The sequence below is a fragment of the Pseudopodoces humilis genome, chromosome 11 (genome assembly GCF_049639895.1).
Source record: "Pseudopodoces humilis isolate 2021_Gansu_Grassland_sample_001 chromosome 11, ASM4963989v1, whole genome shotgun sequence".
NCBI classification, from domain to species: Eukaryota; Metazoa; Chordata; class Aves; order Passeriformes; family Paridae; genus Pseudopodoces; species Pseudopodoces humilis.
In genome coordinates, this window is record NC_142210.1 from 15,638,131 (window position 1) to 15,664,007 (window position 25,877).

Sequence of the window (25,877 nt, forward strand, 5' to 3'; positions counted from 1 at the left end):
GGCGGTGCTGCTGCGCATGCGCGGGCCCGGCGGGGGGCGGCCCGGTCTGAGGGAGGCGGCCATGAACGCGTTCGGGGCTGCAGCACAGCTCCCGGGCTCCTCGGCCGCGGCGGGGGCCCGGCACGGCGGCGGAGAGAGCCTGGAGAAGATCGACATGTCACTGGGTGAGGAGCGGGGCTGGGGCGGCCGCTGTGGGCGTCCGGGCGGTGGGCTCGGGCTGAACCAAGCGCCGGGGACGGGGAGGGGCGGAACGAACCAACGCGGCTGTGCCGGGCACCGACGCGGGCGGAACCAACGAGGGCGGGGGGAGGAGGGGAAAGGACGGGACCCTCCCACAGCGAGAGCGCAGGAGGGGCGAGGGTGGCGCCGGGGGCTGGGCACGGGGGCGAGTCCCTGGCGTGTCACCGGGAACAGCGGGGATCCGGGGGTCGCGATCCTTGGCGGAGAAGAGCCAGGGCCTCTTTGTGTCGCTTGGTGGTCTGAGCAGGCCGCAAAACGGGACACTGCCTGCGTTTGGTCCAGTGAGTCCCTCAATACTCAGGCCTCAGGCTGTGTGGCCCTCGAGGAGCGTCCCAGGGCCTCACCTGGCGCTCATAACTACAGGGATGGGTGAGGTTTGGTGGTCTCAGCTGGCCTGGCCTTTTTATTCTTCTCAGGTTTGGAAGTCGGCAGTGGCAAGTCTCCTGTCTAACCTCTTTGCAGTATAAGACCAGTCACACCAAGCATGACGTCGCCTCTACCACGTAGTTTCCTGTGACAATCTACCCCGTTGTCCTCTGCCCTCCTGTTGCGGGGTGTGTGTGTGTTAGGAAGTTGCAGAGACTCATTACAAACCTGCAGAGCTGTGTCTCTCCAGCGTGTCTGGGAAACTGATATCCACACTGTAGATACTTTCAGTGAGGTATCTCAGAAAATTCTGTTGTGATGCTGTGTACTGAGTCCCCTTAACTGTCAGGGACAATTTGGTGTGTTCATGGACTGCATCTTCCAGTTTGCTTTTATTAGAAAAAAAATTTAATTGAATTTGTGCACTCTAAGACTGCTCTGTGATACTACCAGATCATGATATATTTGTGTTATCAGGGGACTTTCTTCAAAAAGCAGAATCACAGTCTGAACTGAAATTATTAATGGTGGACTTGGCCCCTTTGTGGGCCACCATAAAATAAGAGGATTTGTACAGTTTTTCCCTCTGTAAGTAATTCAGTGGAGTTCTTTCTTTGGGCAGTGGAGATAACTTGTGAAATTATGTTTAGAGTTTGTCTGAATGTAGAGTAGTGCTACAGCATTCATAGAAAACAAAATCTGTTTTTACCTATTGCACACAATCTTTGTTTTCAGGGCTGCTAATAGAGTTATTGATCCTGGCTTGTTGTATTTTCACATATTCTAATGTTTCCTGGCTGAGTTAACCTTTCAGTCAGTCATTGCTACATGTCCTATATCAATGCATTAATTAATAGCAGACTGCAAAAGACTGTTGTAGTGTCATGAGGATGTTGTTTTAAAGTGGTGGTGTGATGTGGGTGTGTCTCTAAGTTTCTTTGGGGCTCTGAGAACACTGTCAACCTGGCTGCTGTCCCTAAGTGAAAGCTTTGTGTCGGGTATAAACAAAGAGAAGATGCAGTCACACATCTAGTGTGATATCAAAGAAGCTGACATGACTTTAATCTAGGAAATCTTAAGATTGAGATCATGATGTTGAGTAAATTCTCATATAGTAATAAAGATTAAACACATTTGGTTGTGTTATGTGCAGCTCATGTGTAGCTGAGCTTCCAGTTTGATACTGATACCAGATAACTCTGCTGTTCTAGCTGTAGTTGTGGTCTCTGATTTCACGCAAGACAGAAGACTGCTTCAGTGTGACTCCACTAACTGTTGTGTGACATTAGTGACTCCACTAATGCATGGAGTCCCAAATGTCCTTCATTTACCCATATAAGAGGATAGCTGAAACTTAAGTCCTTTCGTTTAAAAAGTTCTAACCTCATGTGCAGCAACTTGCAAAAATTTGATTTAAGATGAAGCAGATGAACTGTGAAGCATGAATCAGTGTTTGAAGTGGCTTTGGTTTTCCTTTGTGTATAAAAAGATAGTTTGTAATCCTTTTTCCAAGGACAACCCTTTTGGTAAAGAAGACTGTGTAGATATCAAACCCTGAGTGACCTGTAACAGTATTCTTGTCCTAGTAGATTTTTTTAGCAAAGTCAATTCATTTTTTTCTTAGCTTTCCTTTGACAGCATGCAAACCATTGGATAACAGTGTTGTGATTTTTGTTGGTTTGTGTTTTTTATACTTTTTTGTTGGTTTGTTTTTCTCTGTTTTACCCCTTATGAGTCCGTTTGAACTCGGCCACAAACACAGTAACCCCATTTCCATCTTTCCTTGACTGAAAAAAGACTATCCACATATTTGGGGTGGCTCCCTATTGAAACATGACATCTTTTATCAGTTGTACTCTCATGATAAAGATGCAGTAAACACACTTTGACAGTTTCCTTTAAGGTATTCTTGTAAACAAGCTGACAGATAATAGCTGCCACACCTCTTGCTTTACTCTTCTCTCCTGAGCTGGCTACCAGCTTAGTGAAGGAAATCAAACTGGTGTAGCATAATTTGCACTGGACAGACCTGATGTTCACTTTTCATCAGCTTGTTTCATGCACATATTTTTGAACGGATTAATAACTTGTCCAAGATTGTTTCCCTGGACTGTAGGTGATTGCTTTGGATTGTAGATTCCTGGGGAGAGATGTCTTGCTTGCTTTTTCCCTGTCATTTCAGTCTTGGTGAACATCTGAAGATAACTGATGGCCCAAGTTGTCTCTGTGTGATCTTTTTTAAATATCTTAGGATGAAGGAACTAAGGCTGGAATTTTATCAGGACTCTGCAAAGTCTGGGCATGAGACTGGATTTACGTTTTCTTTAACAGTGTACAAAAACTAATGGAGTCATTCAAATTAAAATGTAATGCTGGGCTGAATGTCACGATCTTACATGCATCTTGCATTTTATGGATGTATGCAACTTCTTCCCTTTTGCTGGGGCATTATATTATAAAGTAAGTTCTATAAGATGGAACAGGGACTGGGTGTTTATAGTGCTAATGTTTTTGGAACCTTAACTTATATGTGCTGCCTTTGCAGGATTGACTGGTCTGTCTCCTCTGACTCCAGGCTGTTTGGGGTTTTTATTCAGTACGTCAAATTTTATACAGTGTGTCAGTTTTTCTTTTTTCTTCTTGTAGATGATATAATCAAGCTGAACAAGAAAGAAGAGAGAAAGCAATATTCTCCTAAAGTAAAAAGAAGTGTTCAGCAGAATCGAGCTCAACAGTTCAGTTCACAAGGCTCCAAGTGGGGAATCCAACAGCAGAAAGGTGCGTGTGCCAAACATAACACGGAATCCACGTTATCTATTTTGAGCTGAAAGGTATCATAATGAAATGTGTGGATTGACATCTCAGTTCACGTGTCTTTCAAACAGTGCCTTCTGATTATAATTCAGGAATATTTTTAATCTATTTATACTTGGTTTTGTTTCTGATTCAGTGTGAGAAAGTAATTGATGTATTTGGCCACCAGGGAGCTTAGATGCTTGAGGGACTGTCTTTGATTCAAGGAAGAATTGGCTTGCTTTCTGATTCTTCAAATTAATTTTAATTTTGGAAATTGTGATGATACCTTGCCCGTTCTCAGAGATGGACAGAACAAGTGCTAATGCCAAAGCTTGTTTATTGGGAGATGTGGAGGCCCTGCCAGAGCTCAAAGCTTTGTGCAAAAGAAAAGCATATTCATATTTGTTGGGTAGAATTCTCTTTACAGGACTCCCCAGAGTATCTGTTACTGCAGACTCTGATCCTGGCTCAGGAATATTTAAATGGATAGTGCAGAGTGTCAGTTGGCTTTTCTTGGTAAGAGCTTGAGATGCAAAGGAAGTACTGTGTCAGCCTTCTTAAGCCAGTGTTTTTGCAGTGGAATACAAAAAGGGGAAGCCACTGTTTTAACAATCAAATACAAAAACGGGAAAAGGTCATATAGGCAGAGAGTGAGAAGAGGAAAAGTGTGCAATAGCAGCTTGGCTGTAGGTTCCCCTGAGTAACTCATGGGTTTTTTTGATAAACAGGAGATGTTTTAGAATCACTCCCTGGCTTTAGTTCAGTACATGAATAGCTCCTGCTTAAAATGCAGACTGGTTTTGTTTGCAATTAGTTTTGAAAAGTGTCTAATTAGTACAGGATGAACAAAATATGGAAGAATACTGCCTGATAAGAAAGCTTACCACCTCAGTATGAGCTAATTAGGTGTTTAGGTTAATACATGCAATTTATTGTTTAGTAGCATTCCTTTAAAACAAAGACACAACTGTCTAGTGTACTCGTAATGATCCCTATGTTATCTTTGTATTGCTTAGTGTTTGTTGTAGCAGCAGCTCCTCCTTCGTGTCTTAGACATAAATGTCTTTAAGGATCAGTGGAATGTTGTGTTACTCAGGACTCACAGGAGTTTTGGTATCTATGCAGGCCCACACAACTGTGTTACTTGTACATCTCCAGTAAATTGGTCGCAGGGCTGGAAAAAATTTTTCATCTCTCAGCCCAAGTGTGAGGATATTCGTGTGGGTGAAGACTAAGTGAATTTAACTTCTAGCTTATCAAACATGTAGGCTCTGTTTATAACTGCAGTTGTCAAGTGCAATTGTTTATCACCAAAAGGGCACAAAATAAACAAGTATTAGGATTTAGAGTTTTAGGAGAAACTTGATCTATAAACAGGAGACTCTAAATACTACTGTCTTGGGCAGTTACTTTTCTCTACTGGAACTTTACCAGCTTGCCTGCCTGTGTTCTAGGAAAAAGCAAACAATTTCTTTGTAAAATTTCCAGATTCATGACATCTTGAAACATTGTGAATAGTTTGAACTGCTCCCTCCTATATAGCTTGGCACATTTTCTCCCATTGAAAACAAGTGTCTTACATTGTTTTTAAGCAGAAGGTGTCATTAAACAGTTCTTGTGGGCATTCTAGTTATTAGTAGCTTACCAGTAGATCTATTGTTATTCTGTTGAAGTTATTGAAGTTGTTCTGTTATTGAAGTTACTCTGATAAGGAGCAAATCCTCTGTGGACAACTGTAGAAATTACAAATGATCAACAGTGTTCAGTTCCTTGTGGTTTTAGAAGTGGCTGCCAAACTTTCTGGAAAGAAGTGAGGAACTTGAGCTGAGATTCTGTTCAGCTTTTGGGGGTAAAAACAGAGAGATGAGCATTGTTCATTTAAATAAAAGTTGTCCTTGGTGATGCACAGAATGCAACTGCACAAAGCCCTGTGCACCCTGAGCTAACTTGGAGGTTTTCATTTATTCAGTCAGAGGTTGGTTTATAGAACTCGTGAGGTCCCTTTCAGCCTAAGCAACCCTGTTTCTCAGCTTTTCTCTTGGAAAAGAAGAACATTTGCTAACCACACACAAAATGTGTGTACACAGCAGTTCTCCATGGCAAATTGATCTGAACTGGGTTCTGAGCAGTGGCTTACCTCATGTGATGGCTCCTATCTCATGAGGAAGCGCAGATTTATTATCAATGCTGTTAAGTCAGATATGTTAAAACTAAATAGGTCTCTTACTGGACAGCTGACTCCTCAGTCTTAAATTTGTTTGCAGTCTGAGGTTCTAGAGGGGAGGGTGCTTGGGGACAAAATTGGAGCATGGTCTGTATTCATAGCATGAAGCTAAATGACTCCAGACAGGGTTAATCAAGCCCTGGTAACTGGAGATACTACAGACCTCAGACTTAGAAACCTTTTATATTCAAAAGCTGCTTTCAGTCCTCAGTTTGGGTGCACTGCCATGCAGACTTCTAATTGGAAACACTTCAAATGTGATATAATTCATGTGCTGTTTGATGTGCTTTTGTGGGCCAATTGCTATGTTCTTTCCAGCTAAGTCATGTCTTGGGAACCACTGGTTTAAAAAAATAATATTTGAAGTTGTTTTGGTTTTTTTTCCTTTTAAATTAAACTGGTAATTTGAAGTTTGCTGAATGGGTAGGAAGCTAAGGGACTCCGGTTTGGTTTTATATTGTTCAGTACTTGATGAAGTTCTATTTCAGAGTATTTTAGTAGTTTTCTGTGCTGGAAGACTCCCAAGTTCTTCCTGCAGGCACGTCAAATAAGAAATTTTCAGCAGAAATTAATGTAATTAATTAGAGCAAAACTGTGCACTGTATGGGAAGCTGATTATTGTTGTGCTGGGGCTTGGGCCAGTTGCTAAAAACTGAGTGACCAAATTGTCTTCAAGTGTAGTGGTGGCCTCTGCCCGAAAGCTTGAAGTGTGCAGCCAAATAACTTGTGTTGAGTTACAAGTTGTGCTAAGATGCAAGGCATCTTAAAGCATTAATCTTTTTCTTTCAGGAGGACTTGTTGAGCTTTCTGTGCTTGTTGCAGGTTATGGTAAGAATCGTTTGGGGCGCAGAAAGAAGATAGCAGGGAAGAAGCGTTCTTATGGAGTCAAAACTGGCCTGGCAGCCAAGAAAGCTGTGGGTTCACGCAAAGGAATCAGTCCTCTGAACAGACAGCCACTCAGTGAGAAGGTAATTAATGCAACCCTGGTGATTCGTGTCAGAACAGGTTAAAAAAATGAAACATGAGTGCTTCAGAACAGGACTACCGAAATATAAAATGGAGACAAATGGTACAAGCTTTTCTCAAACTGGGAATGTGTTAGCTGAGTTCTTGTTTGTTTTGAGTGGGCTGGATAACGACTAGGTGTGAAAATAGTTTCTAACACTTAATTGGGTTGCAAGTCATGAGAGTTGAAGTACAGAAGTATATTCTGTGTGAACATATGTCTGAATTACTGTATTTTTACAAGGAAAATTGCTTTTCTTAGAGACTAATGATTCACCAACCTGCAGGTGCTAAGCATGTGCTGTTAACAAAAATGAAAGTTTTTGCAGAATACTAGAACTCCATCAGTAGGGTCCCTTGTCTGCAGTGCTCCAGTGTATTGTTGTCTGCTTCATCTCATTCAGGATTGTAGAATGGGGATTGCCTTTGGATTTATGAAGAAGACTAATTTTATGACATGGATTAAGACTAAGCATGGATTTTTGTCAGTTTAGGGAGATATGACAAGAAAAAAAATGAGTGCTAAGGTCTGATGCTTTTTGTTTTCTCCTGAGGATGTGGAGAATATAGAATTCATGAAATGATAAGAAGGTATTTTCAAATTACACTAGATTGTGAAAGATAGGCAAAACCATGTGTATTCTAATCACAGTCTGTAAATGGAAACTGAAAGGAAGTGTTTGTGTACATACAGTATACATAATGCTGTATATGTTTATTGTTTTTTAAGAATGCACAGCGGAATTACCAGGTCTTGAAAAGGAAAACAAACCTGCAGAGACAATCTGAAGTGCAGAGAAAACAAGCTCCTGCCCTCAGGAGGCCTCCCCTGCTAAATAGGAGGTAAAATACCAAGCCTGCTTTCTGAACACTACTTGGCAACTTTGCATAGTGAATCTTGTTTGACAGGACTGAGGCTAAGAGAAGACAGTAGGTACTGGCAGTAGCAATATGGTCAAGACTCCCTTGTGTGTGAAGTTCTACGAATCTGGAAGCCAAGAATGTGACAAACATGGTCTCGGTACAAAGCCAGATGTTTGTTATGATGTAGAGTACTCAGGAGTACCTCTATTTGTAAGCACCTGGTATTCTGCCTTCAGTTAAATCACAGGCAGCCTTTATTTGAGCAACCTGATCTTGTGGAAGGTGTCCCTGCCCATGACAGGAAGGTTGAATCTAGAGGATCTTTAACAGTCCTTCCAACCCAAACCATTCTTTGTTTTATGATTCTATATGGAAATGGCCACTGTGGATTTTGATATCTCAGAAGTGTCACCCATGGTTTAGTGAACTTTCTAAAGACCTTTGTGGAAACTGATGCCATCTGCAGCTTCAAGGAAGCCATTGCATGTTTTGTTTGTGCTTCAATTAACATGTTATAAACTGAAATGGTCTCCATGATAAAGGGTTTCACTATTTGACTATATCGTAAAAACTGTAAACAAACTTCATTTGTACATAGCAATTTTAATTTTTATTTCATCTAATATTTATAAATATAATAGTCATAAATATTACATTTATCTTTATAATATATATTTATATTATATATCATATATTAATATAATTTTTTATTTATAAATATAAATATTCATAACAATATTTAAAGTTCTGGAGGCTACTGAGCAAAGTGAAAAGCAGAACTAATTACCATATTGTCCTGTGATATATGAACATGAGGCCTCTATGTACCAGCAGTGATTTCACCATTTATGAGTAATGTGTTTCATTCCTAGTGATGCTTCCAACTGAAGCATTGAGCCTTGAAGAGTCAGTGCTACAGATTTCCTTATAGATGTTTTGGTCACTTTTTTGACTTCCATAGTAGTCTCTCTAAGGTGTTCCCTGTGGAGCCTTTTATAACTATATTTTTTAATAAATATTACAGGAATAACTTGCCATCCACTTTTGTCAGAATTGGAAACAAACTCAATCAGCAGAAAGATACTCGTCAAGCAACTTTCCTGTTTAGAAGGGGCCTGAAGGTAATACAAATTTTGAAAAGAACAAGGGAGTTGGGCCACAGGTTTTAAGCTAACCTGTAACACTGATATTAATGAATCAACTTCAAATATCAGATCTGAGCAGAAACTTTAGGTGCACTGGGAAATAGCTACATGTTCTTCTAGGGAAGTGCACTCATTCTCTTTAGTTACTGTAATCCACTGAGTCTTGCTTCACATTCCAGTTTAATTGAGCAGTTCTGAGGGCATGGAACTTGTCAGTGTTTGAGGGTAATTGCAAGGTAATAATTTTTCATTTTAAAAGTTAATGTTAGCACTGTCCAGCTTTCAGAAGTTGCCTTCAGGTGAATAATAGAGTAGAAACACATTTTAGAATCTGATTATGGTTTGCTTTGCTTTTATTTTTTAGTTATTTTGGGGTTGTTTATTTCAGTTATTTTAGTTACTTAAGGATTTCTTAGTTACTTTTAGTAGGATGAAGAGCTTAGAGAGTGCACAGTGAATGAAGAGTGGTGGTTTTGGTTTTTATTTGTGCCCTCATTCTACATCTACCATAGCTGTGACTGTAAGTAGCTGTCCTTCCAGATGGATTGCAAAATTACAGACAGGATCAGAAGCTAGACAGACTTTACTTGCTTGTGTAGTAACATCTTGATGTATCTTAGGCTGACATAGTCCTCCAAAATGTTGCTATTGCTCTGTTGGCAGTTTTGTTTAAATAATTTTGTGTTCTTAAAGTAATTTCTTTGAAACATCTTACGGAGGTAATAGGACTCTTATCTTTGAAGTCTCTCTGAAAGTACAACCCTGTTTGTGCAGAGTGTACAGTTTTAAATTTCTGGTTTTGTACTTCCGTGTTTTCAGCTTCTGCAGTAGGAATTGAAACAGTATTCAAATCTGGTATCTGTATTGATGTGTTTTCAGGTGCAGGCCCAAGTGCAGTCAGCAGATGATCTTGATAATCAGACAGTAAAGAGAACTCGTCAGTAAGTATCTAATTTGGAAAATTTCAGTTTTGTAACACATAAGATTCTCATTTTAGCTCAGACTTCCTGGCTATGATAATAGAAGGGGGTGGATTTTTTTCCCCTCTAGGCGCATCAACTAGTGACAGTGATCCTCCCCCTATTCTCAGTTATTTCCTAAATTATCTTCTAATTTATCCAGGAGGAGTTGGTTTGCATAAGATATTGGTAGGAATGAGGGGGAAGGTGGTAAGAGGATCAGACTAATCTCTAGCCCTCATGCATACTGCATAGACTGGAAGAAAAATTCAAATGACAGTGTTCTCCTGAGCTCTTGTTGTAATTTTCCTTTTATTTAATATGGATATAAGCTTGTGAAGCAGTTTAGAAATGAAAAAGGCAGAGCCAAATGAGGCCACTTGGCTCTTCCCATATCATTCTCTGCCTGCTGCGCTCTTTGCAGGGTGTTTCTTGGGAACACAGCAGGCTGAGGAAAGCAGCAGGTGCCACAGAGTGCAGTCTGTCACCTCTTGAATTTGCTCTGTTGGCCATTTTGGCCCCACCTGTGGCAAGGAAACTGAATGTTTTAAAAAAGTGAACTCTTGGGTCAGTGCTGTAGTTCTGGTGCATTCCACAGCATGTGATTTAGTGCTCTCCTGAATAGGTGTGGGTAATGCAAAAGGTACAAGAATCAGTAGCCAAGTTTCTTGTAGCTGCATGTAGTCTTTTTACTGGCCAGAATTCTGAAACCTTTCACATTCTTTGCTGGCCAATATTTTGGACATACCTTTAAAGATACTGCGACTGAAATCTCTGCACAGTTTTTGTAAGTTATTTTTGTGTTTTCAAACTAGATGGCGAACCTCTAGCACAAGTGGAGGGATCCTGACTGTGTCTATTGACAACCCAGGAGCAATCATAAGCCCAATGTGAGTTTTCAAATAAGTTCCGAAATGTTCTGAACATAAAGGAAATTGCTGCTTTGAATGATTTAGTACATTCCTTGCAAGTCGTGTTTCAGGTGACCTCACAGTCACAGCTTCTTGTGAAAGCTTCTAAGTCTGGCCCCTTTCTGAGTATTTCTGAGCAGTGATCGAATATCACAGCTGGATCTTACATGTCACCTCCCAGTTAGGAGTTTGATGCGTATAGAGTGGAAGAGTGGTGGGCTGGTAGATTTTCACCTTGTCTGTCCCTTCCAAATCAGGCCATTTCACAGCTGTTTTCTGCCTCTGAGTGAAATGAATGAGCACCTACTTGATGAATGATGGTAACAGTTCCTCCCTGGTTCATAAAAATACTGCTGGATTTGTGCTTAAAGAGAGTGTTGTGTTTGGGAAGTTGATGGTACTGTTGTTTAGAGGTGATATATTTTAAAAATGTCTTGAGTAGCATTTCCTTGGTAGCATTTTATCAGTAAGGAATACTGTACCAATTTTTATTTTTTGTATTTATAGGATTAATTAACCACAAATTACACATTTGTCAGTAGAATTGCAGATAAAAAGTAAGATGGTTTCCTGCTGGGATCTTCCTGTCTGATAACAATAACAAATAGTCCCTTTTTTAGTTCAGCCTGACTTACCTTGTTGAATTTGTGCCCTCCAGCTCTTTAGCCAGCCTCATCAAATAGTTTGATGAAAAATTCATACCTCTGAGAGCCTTAAGTCTTTCTTGCATAGAACACATGTTCATCATGTCCTTTGTAACATTCTTCTTTTACAGTTCCCAGAAATTACGATTAACTCGTAGTCCTGTTCCACCGTTTCTGATGAAGAGGGACCAATCTGAAGAGAAGAAGATTCCAAAAGGGGTTCCATTGCAGTTTGATATAAATAGTGTTGGAAAACAGGTAAATGCAATTTTCCTCTCATAACTGTCGAAGTAGTTTCATGACCAGTAAAAGCCAGTGAGGCACTTTCCTCCTAGACTCACAAGTGACAGAAAGAGAGAACTTTTGACTACTTTTTGTTTCCACTTCCAGTCTTTCCGCTAACTCACTGTGTAACTTCAAGCAAGTAGCTAAACTCACTGTTCCTGTTCTTCTAGTACATGCCTTGCATGCCCACATGATTTAAATGGGATTTAAAATGTTGAATATTTCTAAAAGGCTTCTGGTGTTCCTGCTGTACTTGCATCAGCAACTGTGAATAATTCAGGGATGAGCTGCTTTCAGCTGTGTGGCCTATTTGGAACCCTGTCAGCCAAATTTATAAGGCAACTTTAGCTCTCCATCTAGGAAAAAAAAAAATAATGTGATCATGTAAAGGCTTGAAAGGTGGGCAATTTTTCACAAGTTTCATGAAGACAGGTGATTTGGTACAGCAGTCCTAATGCTGTCATTGAAGGAATTCTTACAGTGTGACAGAGTTGGCTGCTGTTCTTGTAATCAGCTCCTTAGTGCCAGCTGTAGCAAACTGCATGGAAGTCAAGGCATTGATCTGTATTTGTTCCACCCAGGAATAAGAACTGTTTCAAAAATACTCTACTATAGTATAAAATTTATCAAGCTTCTTGATTAGACTCCAGCCTGCTCCCTTAGTTGAGTAAACTGGAAAGCAACCTGCATTAAAATGGTGAACATGTTGCATTTGTTAAAGTTGCATAGAATCTGTGTGGGGAAATGTGTACTGAAATTTCCATTTTTCTGTCTGTCCTCAGTTGAACTTAAAATATTTTGAGTAGGTTTTGAGTATTGACACCTTGTGCTCTTAATGAATTCTGAAAATGCAAGCTCTTGATGTGTCCAATCTGATTTTTAAATGGTGTGGGAAGTGACAAAAAATCCAAAGGAAATTAAAGAGTCAAGTGATGATACAGACAGAAGAAAAAAGTATTCTGTCTCCATCACTTTGATTAAGTTAACCCAACACCTTTAAAGTTTTGGTTAAATTACTTTATTTTTCAGACAGGGATGACATTGAATGAACGATTTGGGATCCTGAAGGAGCAGAGGACAGCACTGTCTCAGAACAAAGGAAGCCGTTTTGTAACAGTGGGCTAACCTGACAGATGGACTTGGGCATTGAACCCACCTACCTAAAACCCTGAGATAAAAGTGGGCAGAAGAATACAGCATATGTCACAAGAATTCTCCAGACATCTTGTTAAGATGGTGGCAGAGCCATCTCTATTACTTTTACTTGGAATGGTAAAAGACTTGATACCCTGAGGGAGAAAAAGTGGAGAGAAACTGATCCAACATAGTGGCACCATCACCTGGTTGGAAAAGATTCTGTAGCCCAGCTGAGTTCTTTGACCCCTCTGTTATGGTAAAGATTGTTTAAGTGTTTAATTACAAACCCCATTTTAGGGTTTTTTAGGGACTGCCTTTGAGCTCTCTTTCAGACTCCAGTTTAGCACAGAGCCTCAGTCCATGGATACTTTGGTAGCGATGTAGCGGTATTTTTCATGGGAGCATTGGTTCTGTACTTCTTTGTGCTTTTAAAGTTCCATATTTTTCCTTTCTTGAAAACTGTTTTGCATCCTCACATTCACAAATAAAGCTGTTAGCTGAGACCCAAAACTTGTAACTGGGATGGAGACTATTCTACTCTTATCCTTAAAAGTGGTCCAGATCATATACCATATTGGAGGAATACTGCAGAGGCAGTGTGAGAGTCCTCTATATTCCAAATAGCTCAACTGCATCATCCTTCTCTGTCTCCTTTCCTTCTTGACCTTTTGATTTTTATTTCTTTTTGAAAGTTTTTTTACAAACTTAATGCAATAACTTCATGAATAATTCAATAGGAAAAAATAATAGCAATTCACAAGGAAGTCATCAGTATGGTAGAGTTTCTTACCCTCCCAGATACAGGATTCTCATTCTGCATACTTTGCCCCAGAGGGTTTTCTCTAACTCTTAAAAGTAGCTGGAGGCAAGCAATCTCATGGCACTTGTTTGTTTGTACCAAAGAGAGGTAAGATGTGAAACTGATCCGAAGTGGTAAGACATCTAGAAATTGAAACTGAGGGATGTTGCTGGAGAAAAGCCCTCATTTTGCCAGCACATGTAAGGTGTTAGCAGGAACATGTAGCCACCTGCTTTAAGCATAGCTCCGTGCATCAGAATCTGCAGGACAGTAACAACTCATCCTCAATATATATTTATATAATCCCTAAAACTGAGGCACCTCTTCAGAATTACTTTGAGACCAGGCACTGATGATCTTGACACTGCTCTTTGGTGAGGAGGGTTAGGTACAGTCAGGTAGAAGAGTGGCTGGCTTGCTGCATCCGGGAATGTTTATGGTGTTTGAAGCAGGTTTAACTCATTTTCACATTCTTGAAGAATTTACATTTGAACAGAGTTGGTTTTCTTGCATTTTTATCTCATATTCCAGGTTAACTTGCATATACTGGCAACTTCAACCTTGAAGAGCACTTGACAGCAGAAGGGCTTTTCAATTTTTTTGTATAGTTTTGAAGTCAAAATGCACTCTGATGCTAAATAGGACTTAAACCCATATTTTCAATGTTGAAAAATATACCTTAGCAGAAGTAAACTAAATGTAATGGTGTTAAGGTTTCTTTCTTAATGACTATTAGGAATTTTTTTTTTTTAATGAATGTCCCACTGTTAAAATTTAAGTAAAGTGTAGTCAGTCATCCTGTTTCAGTGTATACGTTTTCCATGTGCCAGGATGCAACAAAAAAATTCTTTTGCATCAGCCTAGATGCAAAACATTGATGCAGTGCATCAAAAATGCTAATTTGTATTTAATGAGAAGATGCTTTACACTGTACCTTTTGGTATTTTTTGGAGAAGTTATTACATTTGATCTATTCTGAAGCTGTTAATTTTTTTTTAATAAAAAGTTACAGGTTTCATATTGTCTTGTTCCTGTTATAACCACCTGGGCAATATACTGGTTATGTGAATTTTCTGATAGCCTGCAAGGGGTTCTTACCGATCAAATTCTTAGTAAATATTCTGAAAAACACAGCAGAAAGCAACCTAACTTAAAAGGGGACTCTGACTCCTTGCTCAGCTGTATACACTGACAAGGGAGCACTTCTTGGACTGTCACTGTAGAGGCTCACTTGTATTTAAATGTGTCAGCTATTAATTAATATTTCAGTAGCACTGCCTAATTCAGTGGTTTGGTGTGGTGAGAGTACCAGATGTGTCAGACTAAGCACCGATTGTTGCTGGGACATGTCTTGATGACGAGAATCGCCGTCATCAACGCCTTGTGGAAATGCTGTGCCAGCAGGAGGCACAAAGCAGTGGAAATGCTGCTATTAATTGTCAGTGCAGGACAAAATACTGCCTGTAAATATATTTGATAATGCGTTAAATATTGTTATTGTCTTGTTACTTGATTATTGCATTGCCTTTGTTCTTCATTATCAGCTCAGGTGTGTTGGCTGCAGCATCAGGTGGGTTCAGTGGAAGCAGCTGGGCAAGATGGCATTTATTAAGATGTCGCAAAGGGTGTGGCCTTTCAATGTCATCAATCCTTTAGTTAAAAAACGTGAAGCAGTTGTTACATTTCCTACGTAGTGGAGATCTGCGCGCTCTATCCTTGTTTTGCTGCTGGAACGGACCCGACACCCAGCAGCTGTGAGCGATGCTCACCCACAAACCAACCTTGTGACATGGCACGTTGGCGGGAAAAGTATAATTTTTAGCAGTTTCAGCAGGTGCCCAGGTGTGTCCGGGGGCCCCTGGCACCCCGGCTGGCCCGAGGCGGGCGGCAGGACGCGGCCCGAGGCGAGGCCGGCTCCGCTGGGCTCAGGCGGACGCGCTGCCCGCGCGGTCCCGGGGCCGCCGGGCGGCGGCTGCGCATGCGCCCCTGCCGCGCGCTCTGGCATGCGCTGTCCGGCCGGGCTGTGGCGGGGAAATGGCGGCGCCGGAGGGCGGCTCTGCCGCGATGCCCGCGGCTTGTCCCGCTCCGCCCGGTCCCTCGGCTCCCGGCTCCTGGAGCCGCTCTTTGGACCGAGCCCTAGAAGAAGCGGCGGTCAGCGGGACCCTCAGTTTGAGCGGCAGGAAGCTCCGGGACTATCCGCGGGCCAGCGCCGCCAACCACGATCTGAGCGACACCACCCAGGCTGGTGAGGGACAGGGCGTGAGGGGGACGAGGCAGCGGGGAAGGGGAGCAAGGGCTCTCCGAGAGGGTCTGGGGGTCCAGCTGGACTGGGCTACCCACCCAGCCCCCCGCTCAGGACTGAGTCTGAGGTGACCGATTTGCTGTCTCTTCGTTAAATTCAAGCTGGTTTCGCCTCCTTCCTTCGCTCTCCGCCCTTCCTCTCCTCGGCTGAGGCAGGATGGAGGAGCTGTGGCAGGGTTCTTCCTCTGCCCGTCTGATGAGATCTCTCCCATTTCTAGGTTGTTTTTTTTTCTTTATCATCTCTGCTGCAAAATGTTCCTCTTATGGGGAACTGTTTTAAAAAGCGTTGTGAGGTTTTTCTCAATATTGCTGCTTACTGCTGTGGTTTAAGCCAGTCTTGTTCTTGCTCTGATACATCTATACGTCAAGGTATATACACACATATATGTGCACCCTTACAATCTCTAATCTTGTCCTGCTGACACGGGAAACCAGCTTTCCAAGAAGGGCTGTCAGGTGTGTATGTGCCAAAGAAACTATTTATTGTAAGCTCTATAAGCTCTTATGCTTCTATTACTGTAATTTCAAACAGCCATAAGAAGGTATGAAAGATACTGTGAATATAATCACAGCCCTTTAATTTTTTTCTCCTGTATAACATGGATTTAAGGATATTAAAGATAATTAATTACTTTATAAGGTATAGTAAGCAATAGGGCTTTTGTCCTCTCTGTTCCTTAAAAGTATTCATACAAATAGACTAAAAAAAGTATACTTTGAGTGTAAGTACTTTGATAAGAAGTGAAAACGTATTTGTTTTTGCATATTACTGTACTAAATAGAGAGGTAAGACTTGGAAAATGAGAGTTTGTGCAGGATGTAGAAATCTTCTTAATACATGATATAGATCAGATTTAGTTTATTTTGATTGTGCAGTTGTATAAGTGAAGTCAAAGTAACTCTAAAAGGTGTCAGCATGCCATGTGTTTGTAGCTTTGAAATCTTGTCATTTAGACTTTTTAGTATTGAGTTGTAGCTTGAAAGCTTAGAAATAAGCTTCCATTATCACTTTTTTTTTATGTTACCATGTTTACTAGTAAGTGTGTTGGTTACACTGTAAGTTAAGTAATTCAAAATGGAACCTTCTTTGAAATTGTCTTGACTTCATATTCTGTCCTGTAGCATCCTATTTATGCAAAAATCTGTTACTAACAAAAGAAGCACTCATGGAAACTCAAGCAAACCTTGAGACAACAGTGGTTTACTTGTCTCAAACATATCTCTACATAGAAAACATTTCTTGTTGGGTTATAAATTTTTGGGGTGTTTTTTGTTTTGTTTGTGAACGAGTGCAGTTGCGCAATGAATGTGTAGGGGACTAATCTGTAAGCAAATGCAGCATACACATTTGTGAGGAGTTTGGGCTTTTTGTTTATAACACTATTCATTTACTGTACTCTTAAACAATTTGTGGGAATTCTTGTTCCCACCAAGGTTCCCATCTATTGTGAAGAATATTTGCATTGTAGTTGTTCAAGAAGCATTAAATGCTAATAAGCAGCAGTGCATGGCATACACTTTTGTGCATTTATCATCACAATGAACCTTGGAAAAAAGCTAGAACTGTTCTTAAGTTGTAAAAAGCAAAGCTTATTGAGTGTGTGTGAGGACACACATTATGTTCAATTTCTCTGTTTTGAAGGCTGCTGTGAATAACTTCATTTTGTGCTTTTTTTTTTTTTTTAGCATGGTCTGTTCTGTGGCATTTTTTGTTTTAAATAACGCTTGGCAGAGTTTTGTTCATGGGAGGCTTACAATTCTTTTGTATGGGACTGGCCACAAATAATATGATACAATGCATTTGTGTATTAGATGTTATAAACACTTAAAGTAAACACTTTAAACAACAGCCCACACTGTAGACTCCCAAGAGCCTTCATACATGCTGTGCCACAGACTCCAAGCACATGAGGTGCTGCGTGTCTGTGTTTCGTAAAAATGTCTGGAATTGCTCCCAAATTACAGATTCAGTTACAAAACTGGCGATGAAACAACGATGTACAGTCCTTCCTCCTTGTGTGCCTTAATAGACACCTCTCTAGTGTGAATGATATACTGATACAGCTCAATCCTATTCTTGTAGCAATAAAGGTAACTGCATGTCAGTGTAACCACATTGATGCTTACGAGGTGGGAATGAATCACATCCCTCATTAACGTAACTATCCTTCTGGAAAACCAGGATTTCACACTGCCTGAAGCCCCAACAGAGCCACTGGCTTTGCCTGGAAGCTGCTCTCAATGCAGGTGAACCAGCAAAGTGGGTCAGTAGGAACAGGGTGTTAGAGATCCAGAGGTTTGATCAAGTTTAGTTGGATGCTCTATGTGGATTTTGAGGTTGATGGTGGGTGATGTCAGCCATAAGGTGCATTTTCAGATGTTAAATCAATGGGAAGATCACGTTTCTTTGTACCTTGTATGGGTTCAGATTTGACTAATACTAACCCTGGTGCTCAGGCCGTAAGAGCTCCTAGGTACCTTTGTTAACCACTCACTAAACAGTCACCAGAGCAGCAAAACCAGGTCAGGTTTGCTGCACTTGATTTATGAACTCAATACGGTATTTCTTTTAGGTGGAAAAATTAAGTTCCTCATTAATAATTTTCTATAGTCCCTAAACTTTTCACTGGAAGGTAGATTCTCTAGTCATGTCAGAGCCTTGGCTGTTTCTGGGCACTATCTTCCAGATGATGAAAACCCACATGTGACTTTTAAAACCTAGATCAATGCTCAAGGTTGCTCTCGGAATGGACCATATAACTTCAACAGGTAGTAAAAGCAGTAGTGAGTTTCTAGTTGTTTTGTACTTCAACTGGAATTAAGATCACAGATAAAATCAAATTGAAGATGGAATGGTCTGTGCTGGAAAGCTTTGGCATGGTTTAGCAGGAAGGTAAGTCCCTACAGTGTGTGATGCCAATAATCCTTGTGGCAATAATAAATCTAATGTTCTCATATGTGGGGGATGTGCAAGAAATTCAGTGTAGTAATAATTTAAGATACTGAAAGAGTATCTCATTACTTTATATTCCTCCCTTACAGCATAATTGAACTTTTAGGAAGTGACTCAGGTTTACGAAGCTCATTGATGATGAAGAATGAGCAAGCTCCTTCATTATCAAATGGAAGACATGCTTTCATACTTTTTCTTTCAATTTTCTTTCATGCTTTCATTTAACATTCATTATCTCTCCTCATTTTATCTAACTTATAACCCACTTGTTCATTCCACTCATGTTCTTGACCATGGGATAGGAAAAGGAAGGGCTATAAACCACCTGAGTGAAACGTGAAAGGAAGCACAGTTGCATTTTGCCAGCATTAATGTAGGTTCTGATGTCATTATTTGACAGCTTTCCCAGTGGCCTAAAGCATACATTGAGCAGAAAAGTTATTTGTCAAACCATCCATGACAGCTGTAATTACTTAAACCACTCACTGTCTCCATTTTTAAAGGAGAAGATGGGAATATGTGGGTTTATGCAATAAAAGAAATGTCCGTTGTATGGAAATTGAGTAAGATAATTACATGCAGCTCACTATGTCTTGTTTCTGGAATATATTAGTAGTAAAAAAGAATAGAAAGACTCTGAACAGGAAGAATAAAATGGTCTGCTGTGCCTTTTCAATGGCTGTGCCAGTAAGGCATCTCTGTAGTTTTGTTTTTACTAGGTCTCCGTAGAAATGGTAAAATCTGACCATAGTGTCAGTAAAATTTCTATATGCCAAGTGCTTGCATGCATCTAGAAGGACTGCAGTGAGTATGTGAGTATTCTGCAGTAAAGGGTCTCCCTGGTGTTTTTCATTCCTGCTAGAAGTTCAGTTGATACTGCCTAATGAAATGTGAAATGGCTTGAGAAGCACAGCATGGCTGAGATAGCAGTGGCCCTGTTACCCAAACATCTGTTCTTAAAGCCATAACAGCACGGTCAAAACCAGCCTAAAAGTATTTTTTATTTTTTTTTAATCTCTTTGGGTTTACTGTATTTTGAATGTAAACTTATAGTGATCTTTAAGGTAACTTGGAAGGAATTGGTATTATTGTTTGTTCAAACCTCAGACTATCTGTCAGCAGAGTTTACAGTTTTGATACTTAGATTATCTAAAGTTTCAATATTAAAACCCAAAACCTAATATGTCAGTAGGGTTGTTCAGAGTCTTATGATTGCATTTGTGTCCTTGTCTCTACCCTTACCAAAACCCAAAGAGAAATGCCCTGTCTATAGGTACTAGTAGCTGTAGGAGTGAGAAGGGGAGAGGATCACAACCATTCTCCTGACTTTGGACAGTAATCTAGCTTGTTCCATTCAGCTGCGTTTTTTTGGTCCTAGCTCCTACTTGTGTCAGTCCTTGTTTAATTTGATTATTGCTCCCTTTTTCTTTGTTCTTGTTGTGTTTCTGTTTTTGGGAAGTCTTGATCTCGTGTGGTCTGTGTATAAATACTGGCAAATCTTGGTCTAATTGAGTTGTCTGAGAGTGGTGCTTTGGTAAATTGCTAAATTGAGGTCAGGTCAGTTCTCTGGCTTTTTTTTTTTTCTTTTTTTTTTTTTTTTTTACCCTGAAAACATGGAGAGCAGTAGACTGTGGTAGTTTATGGTTCATTTTTGTTGGATGTTTTGGGTTTGGATGGAGACCTGAGGACTGCAGTAATGCTCAACTGTTCTTGGCACACAGCAAGTCTTTTTGCCTAATGTTTTATGGCAACTGGAAAATGCAATCTGAGCCTGTAGTTTCTAATCCTTGTGGTAATAAAAGCAATACATTACATTCAGAATGCCTTTGTTTAGTGAGTTTATCTTTTAAAACAAACAATGAAGTCCCACCAATCAAATTTTACTACCAGTGAGCTCTTGTAAGTAGTGTTCAGTGCTGTTGCATGTGTTTCTAGTTACTTCCCTAGTCTTCACTTCCTTGGCTCCATCATTATCAGATTTAATTTTTTTTTTAATACTGTCCTGTCTGTATATGCTCTTGTAGGTATATTTTTGGAGATAACTATAACTACATAAAAAATAAAGAGGGTTGGGATACATAGTTGAATATATTGAGCCCTGCAGTCATATGAAAGACAAATTAGATTTTAAGGAAAAAAGGAAATGTTTGTGTTACTTCCATGGTGTTTCTGGCCCTGTTCTCCCATGGTTGTACCTGTGCTTGGAGGTAGAAAATTTATCCTGGTAAATACTCCTTGAAGACCATCATAAATACACAGCCTAATGTGATCCAAGTTCTATGCTGATGCCAAAAGGGGAAGTTCTGTCTTCATCTCCTGCTATGCAGTCAACACCAGCAATCCTAGTGCCTTCCAGCAAGCTGTTTCATACTCATCTGGCTGAAAATCCAGCCAATAACTACTTGTATCAAATCTCTGGACAGCTTGCTAGATTTTCAGGTGCATGTGAATGCCAGCAGATGGAAAGGATGGAAGCAGTGCATGGATAATGAGAATGAGAGGGTCTGTTTTGGCAGATGTGTAAGCTTAAAATGACTCATGCCAATTGTGAAATCACACCTTAACTCTGTTTTGTAACCTTTTACCAGTGACCTGTTGTAAATTTGGTAATCATTTTCTGTCAAACAGTGTGCTGGCCTTTGACTCAGTGAGCGTAAGAATTTTTTTATTGTACAGTATGGCTTGTAGAATTGAATTCCATTCAGTGAAACTTTACTGCTGATAGGTTTGGCTCTCGTGTATTCATTTGGCAAAATACATTATTTTATGTAAGTAGTTTTAGTAATTTGATGCAGTAGATGTAATTAGTTTTTTCAGTAGAAGAACCAGCAGTAAAGAATTAGTTACAGCAAACACTGCAAATTATGTAGCATGTGTTAAAAATAATATTACTCAGTAGCTAACAAAAATGCTATAACTCATTTCGAGGGTTCTTCTCTCTCTGTAATAACTAATCAGGCTTGGATCTCATGGTTTCTGATGTTGGCCAAACAGCTTGAATGAATTGCAGTTGTGTATTCATTTGAAGCCATGGGCTGTGCAGGGTGCTTTCTTCATCTTCTGTGTCCCTCTCTCCGAAGTGGAGGGGTGGAAATCCATTCATGTTAGAAATGTCTTGTTAGTTTTATCAGTGCATCAGAGTTAAAAGTATTGCCTTAATTCTCTGAATTACAGATACTTAGAGAAGATGCAAAGGATACAACATTGTGATCTTTTCTTTATAGGACTGTTGTGCCGAAGTACTGCTGTATGTGTGCAGGAAGAGGGTTTAATGTTTCCGCTTGAAGACCCCAAAACTGTCCCAATAGTCCTTGACTTCAGCCTCACTTACAGTTCTACACTACAAACTGCTGCTTCCACTGACAGTCCATGTGTCTTTCTGGAGTGAGGAATCTTTGTTCCCTTCTAGCTGATAATGTTAGTGATTTGAAAATTAAAATATTTACACTCATAGCCTTCTCCCAGTAAGCTTCAGGCACTTCAGAATGAGAATGTGCCAAAACCCCCCAACTTGCTATACAGCCCAGACGTTGGCTGCTGGAGCATATGGTTTGTAACTGTAATGTGCTCTGTGCAGAGGGCAGGAGGATTAGGGAGCATCTATTCAGTTCCACCCACCACTCTCACAGTGTTCAATGACCCATGTGAATTTTAGTCTCTTTATTCACCTTATTGTTGAAACTTAGCTTTGAATATAGAAACGTGTTACTGTTGCCTTGGGCTTTTGGATAGTGCTGCAGACTGTTGAAAAGTTTTCAAACACTATTTTTCATGTAATCTTTGTGCAGTGAAGCATGATAATGTTACTGCATTTTATATATATGAAGCTTGGAATGGTACAAAGTTTGAAAGCATCTGCTGATTTGGGGTATCAAAATTTAAAATACTTAGTGCCTTAACTTACGGGCATTATTTTTAAATGTAGCTTTTAATAACTGTTCAAAAATACTGGGAATCAAGCCCAACAACTAGAAAAAATGTGATTTATTACTATATTTTTGAAAGATTAGTTTTTTAGATTAGACTACTTGTATTAGTTTAATACAAGTAGTATTATGAAGGAAATAAATGGCACTGACAGTATGCAATCTATTTTTCCAAAACAGTGTTCACTACTTTAAGGTTAACCAACCCTTTTTCTTTGTGTAATTCCCTGGGTTTTTTCCGTAATGATTTTTCAACAACATTCCCTTTTATAAGACTGACTGTGATCAGTCCTGATTCTTACAGTAATTTCATCATGTCTGAAAAAGTCTGAACAGAAAACTTTTGAAGAAGAATGAAAAGTGGTGGTGGTTTTTAATTTAAGTCATGTGAACAGTAGATATGCACAGGAAACAAGCAATTGAAGTTCTGTGGGCATCTCTGATGACAGACTTTATCGTCCTTGTGCTTGATTTAGCGGTGTTACGTAAGTTTTTAACTGAGTTTTCTCTTTACAAAATACCAGTGTGTTTTCTGGGTTGCTTTCCTGATGCTGAATTCTCAATTCAGGCTGAACTTTAGTCAGAGATGCAGTCTCAGTTTCCTAGAATGGTTAAATGGACTAAAGCTGGCATCTGTGTGACTCATTAGGAGAGTTCAAACCTTTACTCTTCTCTTACGTGAGCCAGCAAGATAGCAGGAGGTTGTTCCCTGGAAACTGATTGTAGGGTGGGATGCTGTACTTCGAAGCTGTATAGATGTTTGAGGGCAGAGGTGATGGTTTGAGCAGATCTTAAGTTCTGTGTTTGGGTGTTCTGGAAGTGATTATGCTCTACCAGATGATTAGGTTCTACACAGGTTCCTCCCTGTGTTTGTCACGTGTCTTGTTTCCAGCAATATTTGTTATCTCAATTCTGTCTCTTATTGCCCACATTTTTTCTTCATCTCCTTTATCCCAACTTCCATGTCTTAACACTTTCATCTTTTCCTGTTAACCTTGCCTGGTCTCAAATGCCTCTCTCATCACCAACTCCAGTCTTATCATCCAAGTTGTCAGCATGATAAAATGATGAATGAATACCTTTTAAAGCCAAGGAGAAAAATAATTTTGGGATGCTGATGAGACAAGTAATAATTTGAACGTGCTTAATTCATGATTACTATTATTTATGGTCGCATATATTACCCTTTAGTTCCGTCATAGACCAAGGCTTCTACTGGTCTTTGAGCCGGTGTCAGTCACACTGTTCTCAGGGACTGAGAGTCACTGAGCACAATAATAGCAGGACAATTGGGAGCTTGTCATTACATTGGTCCCAAGCTCAGCTGTGGAATAAATGTTTTTGTAGAGGTCCATGACTGAATGTGGTTATGAGCCATAAAATATCTACTATTTCCTTTCATTCTGCTGGCTTGCAAAGGACTGTGGAGATTTGTGCTTAGCAAGGTAAAAAAATTATCTTTGGAACCCATCTATGCTAAAGCAGCAGGTCAGCCACTGGAGCTATAAACTTATTGCAAATATTCAGATGTTAAATGTTTCATAGCTCTGTTCTGCTGGGTGCAAATTGTGTCACATCATTCAGGGATGGCTGTGTGTCAGAAGATAGTTATAATTACCATTAAAAGTTAATATGGAAATCCCAGGAGCTTCCCTGTTGGTAACAGTCATCAAACCTTCATTGGTGATTAGCTCAGAACTAGTGTTGAGTTCTGAGCACGAAGGAAATCACACACACACACACGCATTTCTAGTGTTTGTGATTTGGCTGTGAATTATGTAACTGAGTAATGCAGATGTGATACTTTAAACATCTGCCATCTCTGCTTTCACAAGTACAGTGAAATGAGAAATGCATTTGTTAGGTTCTTTTATCAACATTATTGCACTGCAGTTTCTGTTCACAGCCCCTGTATTGCCCTGTAGTGGTTAAGAAATAAGTCTGTGGAAATTCAACTTGAAAAACATGATGTCAGCTTGAAACCAGACTGCTTAAGTATATTTCCACATATAAATAAAAAGAGATACTATTCAGTTCATATTCCATTCACCTAAAACATATTTTTCCTCTTTGGATACATAAAACAAAAGGCAAAAATACAGATTTTCATCAACAATGCAGTTGTTGCCCCAGTGCTGCCAGATTTGCAGTATATAAATGGAAAAAAAAATTAACAGTTTTAATAGTGACTGTTATTGTTTCTAATTAGATTTTCAGACAGAAATATGACTTTTTTAAAAAAAAAACTAGCTTCAGCAGTATCCTTGCCATATGATACAGTTCTTTTCAATTCTTAACCATGCTAAAATGTTATAAATAGAAATACAAGGGATTTTAGAAGCATACATTGCAAACTGTATGAGCAGAATCTGGGATAACTCAAATGAGGTGTTCTCTTTGTTTTGGGGAAGGGGTTTCCTCTTCTAATGAATGTCTACAGCACATGTCTTGGGGCTTTCTCAGTATTAGTGATATGTGTCTGGTACCTGACTATTGTTAGTGGTAACAGAAGCAAAGAAACAGGCCTGAGTAGAACCCTGAGATTTTCTGTTTTCCCATCTGTGGGCAGGCTGCCACTTCACCCTTGGAGAAGCACTTTTTACTTCTCTTTTCCTCAGCTGGAAGTGTTTCAATCTGCTGAACACTGGTGTCTGGTTTTTAATCCTATTAGAAGAAAGTGTGTTCATGCTTATAGTATGTATAGATTTGCCTGTTCTATTTCCATTCTGGTTTGGACCATAAAGAAATCCTCATATCAGAGCATTTCCCAGCTCTGTGTGTTGCTTTCTCTATTTTGTGTGGCATGTTCTGCTTCCTTCCTGTGTGGACCACAACACGTCCTTATGTCAGAGGCATTTAGAGAAGACCTTGTTTGGTGTATTGTTTTACTTCTCAGACAAAAGCATATAATTTTAAAGCTGGAAAACGCAGTTTGTGCTCCATGAAGAGAGGAGGAAAAAAGAAATAAGCCATCCATCTAATGTGGGGGACTTTTTTAATCTCATTTCAAGTTTTATATCAGATATAAGTGAATTCATTGAAACACGTTTTTCATATGCCTTGCTATTTTATTTCCATTTGAAGTTATGTGACTACATTACGTAATATCATAAAATAGCACATTGTGCAGAAGAGTCATTCTGGGTGTAATGTTGGTATTAATTTTTTCAGGTGATGTCAAACTCCAGTGGCAAACTCCTTACCAAATTTTTTCTCAGTTTATGGCAACGTGTCTTATGATCTTGCCACTCTTGCTATCCTAGTCTGCATCAGTGAAATGGAGTACTATTTCTTTTTACTTTTCTTATTTCTTTACTCTTCC

General features: G+C 39.8%; 2 protein-coding genes across 20 annotated transcripts in view; both read left to right on the forward strand.

Annotated features, from left to right (window-relative positions):
• Window positions 1–32: 32 nt before the first annotated feature.
• FYTTD1 (forty-two-three domain containing 1) lies at window positions 33–14,393 on the forward strand. 3 transcript variants are annotated; one of them, XM_014254469.2, is made up of 9 exons: window positions 33–164; window positions 3,253–3,384; window positions 6,416–6,594; window positions 7,362–7,474; window positions 8,520–8,616; window positions 9,520–9,581; window positions 10,415–10,489; window positions 11,286–11,412; window positions 12,469–14,393. In XM_014254469.2, exons 1-9 carry the CDS (start codon window positions 62–64, stop codon window positions 12,562–12,564), a joined length of 984 nt encoding a protein of 327 aa, XP_014109944.1. In that variant the 5' UTR covers window positions 33–61; the 3' UTR covers window positions 12,565–14,393. The 3 variants fall into 3 exon arrangements, with proteins under 3 accessions (XP_014109944.1, XP_087917372.1, XP_005525052.1); XM_088061246.1 differs by having other exon boundaries at window positions 12,473–14,393; XM_005524995.3 differs by having other exon boundaries at window positions 6,449–6,594.
• A 1,012-nt stretch (window positions 14,394–15,405) lies between these two features.
• LRCH3 (leucine rich repeats and calponin homology domain containing 3) overlaps window positions 15,406–25,877 on the forward strand; it is a 62,398-nt gene continuing 51,926 nt past the window's right edge. For all 17 annotated transcript variants that reach the window (XM_088060853.1, XM_088060851.1, XM_088060852.1 and 14 more), the window contains exon 1: window positions 15,406–15,620. In XM_088060853.1, coding sequence (XP_087916979.1) covers window positions 15,410–15,620 — 211 coding nt within the window. In that variant the 5' untranslated portion in view covers window positions 15,406–15,409. The remainder of the gene's footprint in view (window positions 15,621–25,877) is intronic.